Source organism: Engraulis encrasicolus, chromosome 2 (genome assembly GCF_034702125.1).
Source record: "Engraulis encrasicolus isolate BLACKSEA-1 chromosome 2, IST_EnEncr_1.0, whole genome shotgun sequence".
Taxonomy (NCBI): domain Eukaryota; kingdom Metazoa; phylum Chordata; class Actinopteri; order Clupeiformes; family Engraulidae; genus Engraulis; species Engraulis encrasicolus.
Window position 1 is genome coordinate 5989040 of NC_085858.1, and position 10000 is coordinate 5999039.

The window sequence follows — 10000 nt, forward strand, 5'->3', positions numbered from 1 at the left end:
GAGGAGATTTGGGTTTTTACACCAATGATTCTCTCTCCAGTAGTGTTTCTCGACGGGGGCTCTACAGACCCCCAGGGGGCATTAGGGAGCCCTAGGGGGGCATTCAGATACAGCTGAGAGGGAGGTGCTCACTTGCCATTGAGGGGCATTAATCCATTTTATTTTTCAAATACTAAGGGGGATGTGGAAAGGCTTCTGATGAGGGCAAGGGGGTGCGCAAAAGGTTGAGAACCACTGGTCTAGTGGATCTTCATAAGATGTGTGGTCCAATGAACTGGTAAAGCTTTTCGGCTCAGTGGTGAGAGGGCTCAAATAAGATTAATCATGGTGGCCAATCGTAAACAACATGGATTTTTATGCAAACGTAAACGAGGTACAACTACACACATTGTGACAACATAGCATTGCTCTTTCTGTCCCATCAGGCTCTCTCACAGTGTGTGTGTGTGTGTGTGTGTGTGTGTGTGTGTGTGTGTGTGTGTGTGTGTGTGTGTGTGTGTGTGTGTGTGTGTGTGTGTGTGTGTGTGTGTGTGCTGGAGGGGAGGTGGGGTTGTGTGTGTGTGTGTGTGTGTGTGTGTGTGTGTGTGTGTGTGTGTGTGTGTGTGTGTGTGTGTGTGTGTGTGTGACTTATGACTCAGACACTGAGCTGATTCAGAGGCTAATTTCAGAAACAATCTCTGTCTCACACATGCACATACACATGCACACGCACATGCACATACACATACACATACACATGCACATGCACATGCACATGCACATGCACATGCACATGCACATGCACATGCACATGCACATGCACACACATACACATAATCCTCCCTCTTCCCAGTGAATATCCCAACGTTCAGCACAAATATATATAATATTTTTCACGCAAATGCACACACAAAAATACTGACACATGTGCACCCCCCTCCATAGACACACACACTGGTTGCAACCACATGCACACACGCACACGCACACGCACACACACGCACACACACACATACACACACACACACGCACACGCACACGCTCTGGGGCCCGCACTGATTAACACTACCAGAATGTGCCACATCCACAGGAAGCCAAGCAGCTCTCAGTTCAGGTTTTACACAGTACACATCACAAAGTGCACACACATACGCACGCACGCACACACGCACGCATGCGCACGCACACACACGCCCCTCCAGCTCCAACAAGCCGTATTCAACCAGCAAGCATTGTCCTGGCCATTCACCTTTACCATTTTCCCTTTCCTACCACATCTCCTTTGTTTGGGTGCTCGTGTGTGTGTGCGTGCGCGTGCGTGTGTGTGTGTGTCCTCCTGTGACTGTGAAGGATAAGGAAGGAAGATGAGAAAGAGAAGCAGGAGAGACAGACAGGATAGAAAAGAGAATGACAAAGAGAAAGAAAGACAGAAAGGAAGAAAGAAAGAAAGAAAGAAAGAAAGAAAGAAAGAAAGAAAGAAAGAAAGAAAGAAAGAAAGAAAGAAGAGTGTATAAGATAAGAGATAGAGAGAGTGAGGGTATGCGAGATGAAGAGTGTGTGCCGCAGTCACGTTGAGCTTGTGTCAGCGCCCAGAGTCACACTCCCATCACACTCCCAGCTGCTGATAGAATGTAACAACAGTCCTGGGGTTAGGAGGGTGTGTGTGTGTGTGTGTGTGTGTGTGTGTGTGTGTGTGTGTGTGTGTGTGTGTGTGTGTGTGTGTGTGTGTGTGTGTGTGTGTGTGTGTGTGTGTGTGTGTGTGTGTTTGCATATACTGTATGTATATTTGTGTGTTCCTTTGCCTGAACAGGATGAGTAAAAAACACACACACACACACACACACACACACACACACACACACACACACACACACACACACACACACACACACACACACACACACACACACACACACAGGAAAGACACACATGAAAATCCTCCTGTGTATAGTCACGCTAACACACTGAGACAGTCAGGCCAAATGTCAGGCTGAGTAGTGGCGTAAGCAGTGTGAGTGTTCACCTGGCTGCCAGGTTTCACACACACACACACACACACACACACACACACACACACACACACACACACACACACACACACACACACACACACACACACACACACACACACACACACACACACACACATAAACAGGGAGGGTGACAGGGGACAAAGGGGTCAGTTGTCCCAGGCCCAGGGAGAGGGAAGGCCCAGAATTAGGTCCCTTTTACATTGTATGTATTGGGTTGGGGGGGGGGCATTCGGCTGACTTTGTCTCGGGCCTGGTCAAAGCTGTCAGTGGGCCTGCACACACACACATACGAACACGCACGCACAGGCGCACATGTACACGCGCACGCACACACACAAACACACACACACACACACACACGCACACGCACACACACACGCACACGCACACACACACACACACGCACACGCACACGCACACGCACACGCACACGCACACGCACACGCACACACACGCACACCAGCAGTCTCACCTGGCCGCGAGCCCCCCCGGCCTGAGGTTTGACACTCTGGGCTTGCCGTCCTTGTCGGAGCCGCCGGAGATGGTGAGGCCCAGGCTGCTGCCCTCCCTCTTCATCAGCTCCACTGTGGTCACGCCGCGCAGCTCTTCTACTGACACACACACACACATAACACACACACACATAACACATGGTCACGCCGCGCAGCTCTTCTACTGACACACACACACACATAACACACACACACACACATAACACACTGGTCACGCCGCGCAGCTCTTCTACTGACACACACACACACATAACACACACACACACACATAACACACTGGTCACGCCGCGCAGCTCTTCTACTGACACACACACACAACACACACACATAACACATGGTCACGCCGCGCAGCTCTTCTACTGACACACACACACACACACACACACATAACACACACATAACACATGGTCACACCGCACAGCTCTTCTACTGACACACACACATACACAACACACACACACACATAACACACACATAACACATGGTCACACCGCACAGCTCTTCTACTGACACACACACATACACAACACACACACACACATAACACATGGTCACGCCGCGCAGCTCTTCTACTGACACACACACACATAATACACACACACACATAACTCACTCATCACGACGTGCAACACTTCTACTTATACACACACACAACACACGCACATAACACACTGGTCACACCGCACAGCTCTACTACTGACACACACACACACACACACACACACACACACACACACACACACACACACACACACACACACACACACACACACACACACACACACACACACACACACACACACACACACACATAACACACTGGCCACGCCGCACAGCTCTTCTACTGACACACACACACATATAACACACACACACATAACTCACTCGTCACAACGTGCAACTCTTCTACTGACACACACACATACACACACACATAACACACGCACATAACACACACAACACAGATCACACCGCGCAGCTCTTCTACTGACACACACACATACACATAACATACACACATAACACACTGGTCACACCGCACCACACAGCTCTTCTACAGACACACACACACATACATAACACACACACATACATAACACAATGGTCACGCCACACAGCTGTTCTACTGGCACTCAACACACAAACACCCACATGTAGAAGCACATATGTGTAATTTGTACACAGACACACGCACGTACACACACACACACACACACACACACACACACACACACACACACACACACACACACACACACACACACACACACACACACACACACACACACACACACACACACACACACACGTATAGTAAGCATACACACACACACACACACACACACACACACACACACACACACACACACACACACACACACACACACACACACACACACACACACACACAGCCACGTATAAGGGTCAATGACGTTTTAGCAGTAGCACACGTCAGGATGGTGCAACCAGAGCAAATGCCACTAATGCATGGATTCATGTTTTGGTTGTTCATAGTGGATTATCTAAAAAGCATATTCATTGCAGTACATTAATTACCCATTAGTAATTAATTTCTGTGCATAAGCTGTGGTTGTACCACCTGACGTCTGAGCCCAAAAACACACATTTGCTCAAACATTTATACACTCATATAACACCCACGTGCACACAGATATTCACACACACTACACAGACACCTGCATAAGTATATTCACACCCACATGCACATGTACGCTGCACGCACACACACTCACACAGACACAGCCATGCCCCGTACCTGTGAGCTCATTTCACCTTGCCCCGCAGAGAACTTCTTTTTCTCTTTTACTTTCTCTCACTGTCACTGGATCTCTCTCCCTCCCTCCCTCCCTCTCTCCCTCCCTCCCCCACCTCTCTTTCTCTGTCAGGCTACACAAACAAACCCCTTTCATTTTATTAATGTCATTTAATTTTATTCGTGTAATTTAATAAATGCTTTTCTATTTTGGATTCCATCAGGCTTGGCTGCCTGTTAACCCATTTTAGCCTGAGCCCTGTTTGGGAAAAGGTGCCCTCTGCCTATTAAAACATAAATATTCTATTTTCATTTTTATTATTTATAGTCTTGTTCTTTCTGTCATATTGTTGTAACTTTAATTTGGTGTATGTGTGGATTTATTGGTATGCTCTGTTCAGTACCATCCTTCAGTCTCTGTGTTTAATGTGTGATTATGAGAATGTTAAAAGTTAATAAAAAATATTTGGGGAAAAAAATCCTTGTATGGGCAAAAAAAAAAACCCCTAAATATTGCAGCCTCAGAAGCACATAAAAACATGAAATAAGTTGCATTTAAAAGCTAGGACCCTCATTTTGCATTAGAATGTGTCTGTTTTTTTTAATAAAACAGCCCAAATCTCAAAAACTTGAATGCAGCATATGTGTCGCTCCAGGACAAAATGTGTTAACAAACGAGGTGAAGAGTCTGATACCTGTTCAACTTCAACACACTTTTGCATTCACACCTTTCTCACAGCTCAGGTGATAACAAGACAAAACGGCACATTTCCACCAATTGAACGGGGAAATGGAACAACACAGGAAACAGCACAGGAAAGAAGACTAAAATATTTGCTCTTTCACTGCCAAGTGCACCACATACAGTACAGTGTGGTCTGAGTTACATCAGGGGTTTTAAAACTTTACCATGACAAGGCCCCTCATATTCCAGTAGATTCCCAGCCAAGGCCCCCCTTACATGGGCCATGCCACACTTTTTCTACACACCCACTTTCACAACTCCAGAATTGGTGCATTCCTAAACCCATTCAGGTACTACAGAAAACACAAGACATACTATAATCATTTAACAAGAAAAAATATGAAAAGAGTCTAGTTCTACCCTCTTCATGTCACACCCAAGCAGCGTATGGACATATAAGCTAAGGCTCCCATAGGCCTACACCTACAGTGTTGTCTAGTAACTGAGGTGATGCATCAAACTCTGCTAGTTGCTATCCGATACATCTAAGTAGGCTACAGTATTTGAGGCAGTGCCCCACTGGGATTGTTTGGCTTATCTTCGGTTCATTTCAGTTAACCAATAGTTCTATAATTTATTCAATTATTTGTTTTGTTTTGCCATATTTTTTCGGCCAACCTGCGGCGGCCCCCTCCAGCATCTCCTTGCGGCCCGCCAGGGGTCCACAGCCCCCATTTTGAAAACCCCAGAGGGAGATTGTTTAGCATCCTGACTCCTACATAATGACTTGCAATATAGTGTGAGAGTTGCATTGCTTTTTTTAAGTACATAGTGAATGACATAGGATGTAAAGCATGAATATGTTGCATTGTTTCCTACATATTGCACCAGTGACTAAGTGTAGACTTGGTGTGAGGCCCTGGGACACTACTCACCTGCGATGCTGCGTCTCTTGGAGATCAGAGTGCCATCAGTGGTGCTGGAGTCCCGGCTACTCTTAGAGTACGGAACATCATCTACCGCAGGGAGAAAGAAAGAAAGAAAGAAAGAAAGAAAGAAAGAAAGAAAGAAAGAAAGAAAGAAAGAAAGAAAGAAAGAAAGAAAGAAAGAAAGACAGGGGAATACAGAGAGAGTGACAGAGAGAGAGAGAGAGAGAGAGAGAGAGAGAGAGAGAGAGAGAGAGAGAGAGAGAGAGAGAGAGAGAGAGAGAGAGAGAGAGAGAGAGAGAGAGAGAGAGAGAGTGTGTGAGAGAGAGAGTGTCCTGAATGTGTCTCAGTGGGTGTAAGCATCCTGTTGTCAGACACCTGAGCTCCTCCAGCTCCTGCCTCCCCTCATCATCTGACCAGACATGTAGCCGTCACTGCCTCCTTTACTAATGTCCTCCAGGTGGACAACTGTCTCTCTCAACTATCTTTGTATAGAAGTGGGAACACTGTCAAGTTCAGTTCTTAAACTAATATAATGATTGTTTATAAAGTGCTAAATAATACAGAACAATGTAACACTATCATAAACAAGACCTTGCGAAACCAATACCTACTAAGCTACTTACTGATTTTCTAATTAGACAATTCCACCTGATAACCCATTCAGACTCCAATTACAGTAATTAGTAGTGGTGTCAACATTGATCGATTCGGCGATCCGAATCGATGCGGGGCATGGACGATCCAGAATAGATCCGGCAAGTTCCAGAATCGATCCGGCAATTTTTTTAAGTTTCATTTACTTCCATGGATATTTCGGGAGAAAATGAATGTTAAATTAAATAAAAGCACTTCAAAACATTGCAAGACTGATACAGACATACAGAAAACAGCCAATAAATTGTTGCTCAGTATCTGACTACTTGTATTGCCTCATCATGGCTGATTAGCATTTGCTTTGCGTTCAGTAGAAATGTAATGTGCAACTACAGGACAAGTCTGGTTGAGGATATTGCAACTAACTGAGGGTTAAAACCTATTGAATGCAAGGGTGTACTTACTTATGCCTTGCTGTCCTGTGAATGTGTACATCTTATGGCCAATGAAAATATGAAAACTTGTACATTTTTGGGTTGAATTAGTTCAAGCAGACTCTGGTTGTTCCTTCTTGTGATTTCCGAGAAGATCAGACCATGCTTTATGACCAATTTTGACAGAAAGGTAAGAAATTTCAAAGGGTGTACAAACTTTTTCCTGGGACTGTATCTCAGCCTCCGAAGCACATAAAAACATCAAATAAGTTCCATTTAAAGAGTCTACATTTCACACTAAAATGTGTTTTTTCTGCTCTTACTTACCCACATTTGTAATAAAACAGCTCAAATCTCAAGAACCTGAATGTAGCAAATGCAGGACACAATGGGTTAATATTGTTAATAAAGTGTTAATAACACTTTTTAAGGGACTGTTATTATAAAGTGTTACCGTTTAAGGATCTGCTGTAGCCCTATACCCATGACAGGATCTCCGTCTCAGTCTCTCACTAACCCACCAATGCTAATAGAACATATGCCCCATCTCCATAGCTTTACATAGCTTCAAGAAATGTGTCTGTGAGCATCTTCTGTACATAAAAATAAACCAGACAGGACATTTCCTCAGTTAAAGAGTAACACTCTTCTCTGATTGACACTCCGGATGCCAAAGGCATTGCCACAGCACTGAAGCGGTTACTGTTAGGTCAAGGTCATGACAAAGGTCACTGTGTCAGTAGCCCACACCAGCAGATGAAAGAAGGGGTAAGAAGACACAGTGTATTAAATTACAGTAAGACCTTTTCATGCAACAGCAGTCCATGAGAGAATTCCTTTTTTATAACTTCATTTTTCCTCAAATTCATTTTTTACTTCTCTTTTCCGAAACAAGGCATACGTGACATTTGTGAACTCTCCTGCCTAGTGCCTACAGTGTGCACATCATGTTAACAGTCTGTTTAACACTGGTAGTTCCAAGGTATTTGCATTCGGCACACCATAACTTCAACTGTCACCTCAACTGAACATTACTACACACAGAGGAGATGGCTCCAGAGCTCTTGGGCTGGCAGGAGAGGAAGGAAGCATAACACTGCTGTCAGCAGGGCAGGCCCACAGGTCCTGGCAGCCAGGAGCAGGCTGAGGAGGGAGGAGGGAGGAGGAGGAGGAGTAGGAGGAGGATGAGGAAGGAGGTGGGAGGAGGGAGGAGGAGGAGGAGTAGGAGGAGGGAGGAGGAGGGAGTAGGAGGAGATGGGAGAAGGTGAGAGGAGGAGAGGGGAGGCTGGAGGAGGAGGAGGGAGGAGGAGGGAGGAGAAGGGAGGAGGAGGGGGGAGGAAGTAGGTTGGGACACTTCATCTATCCATCTATTCCCAGAGGGAGATGGATGCAAAGTCTTCATGCATTGTATTCAGACTGGTCTACACTGTGTAAGGAAGTAGCCTTCTTTTATCCAATTGTACAATAATGTGGTGTAAGGAAATGCATTCTATTCTATTCTATTCATCAGAAACATGTACAGGCAGTAGACACCTGGGCTGTTTTGTTGCACTGGTTTAAACTGACAACCACTAACTCTACATCTAATCCTAAAACCGAAATCCTAAAGCCCTACATTTTGTCCTGTGACTTGTGGGATGACTCGTAACCGAACATCGCTGTAAAAACTACCCCATCCAAAAAAGTCACACTGGAGAAACAGTTATCACCTAAAAAGATGAAACCAGTTAGAAATTCAATTTCATTTCTAGTGCCAATTAACTCTGCCAACAGACAGGGAATACGGAGCAGGCAACTGGCAGGAGTGCACCTATCTGATCTGCTCGATCTTCTCTTCTGGTCTGTTGACACTAATTCCAACGGGCGCTAAATAGGGGAGGAGGGATAACAATGTCTTTTGGAAGCCGCTCCTATTCAGAGACCTCTGCGGTATTTATAGAGCTTCACTAGGACCTACTTTCCTGTCACCAACTCGTGCCATCTCTCTCACGTCACCCGACACATACACACACACACACACACACACACATACACGCACACACACACACGACTGTCACAACACTGAGTGACAAGCGCGTGGTCATGGTGGCTTGGAAATGTGGTTAGGTAATGTACCATAGTGTATCTCTGTGCTGTGCTCTGTGGACCTTTGCCAAGTGGAGTTATTGTCTATCTATGACCTTGTCCTCTCTCTCTTTGATCTCTTTGAGGTGGTCTTGAAGTATTCTTGTCCATGACAAGAGGTTAGGTTGTGGGTGCCATGTAACAGTGACCAAGATAGCCATGACAAAATATGTTCCAAGGACATAAGTGACAGCGATAAAAAGTATATAAATAAAATTATAACAATCAAAGATGAGCTTACTGTATCTATACAAAATTCACACACAAAAACGTAAGATAACAATGCGGTCTACTGGTTGGTACGTATAATTTAGGTTTGAATTTGCTAAAGTGTTGAGAGTAGCATTAATTAATTCAGCAGGCATTATGTTGCTGGCATTTACTTTTTTTGAAATGTTAAGAGCAGTATTTCCCACTAACTAGCATACCGTACACACGGCAAAATGAACAAAATGAACCACCAACAAGCGTTCATATTTCTACTCCACTATACCCAGAATTTATGCAGCATCCATGCCTGCTCCTCTCTCTGCCATACAGTATGCCTGAGGGGGAATCTGCTCAGCCATGTTGGATGGCACTACCACATAACGTAGCTGCATCTGGCACCCATTGCTTACACATTGGTCATATGACGACTAGTCCACTAACATTTTAACACAAAAATTTGAACAATATTCCATCGTTCTTCCTATATTTCCACAATGATTTAGCAAACACACAACATCACACATTACATCAACGCTAATATCCAGTTATTAATGTAACCTACACCGAAACAGGAGAAGACAGGATCTATCTTTAACGTTTAAACAACCATAGCCAGATTCCGCTGAAAATGTTGTCTTGATATGACTGGAGAAGATCATACAGTACTCAATAAAGTGCTGGTGGTCAATGAGTGAGTAAGGTGTGAGGGAGTAATTGTTAATGGAA

General features: G+C 44.9%; 1 protein-coding gene across 1 annotated transcript in view; it reads right to left on the minus strand.

Moving 5' to 3' along the window:
* Nucleotides 1–10000, minus strand: part of grip2a (glutamate receptor interacting protein 2a) — a 52327-nt gene that overhangs the window by 34753 nt on the left and 7574 nt on the right. Inside the window, exons 3-4 of the mRNA XM_063220521.1 lie at nt 5919–5999; nt 2485–2620 (exon numbers count right to left, since the gene is read on the minus strand). Coding sequence (XP_063076591.1) covers nt 2485–2620; nt 5919–5999 — 217 coding nt within the window. The remainder of the gene's footprint in view (nt 1–2484; nt 2621–5918; nt 6000–10000) is intronic.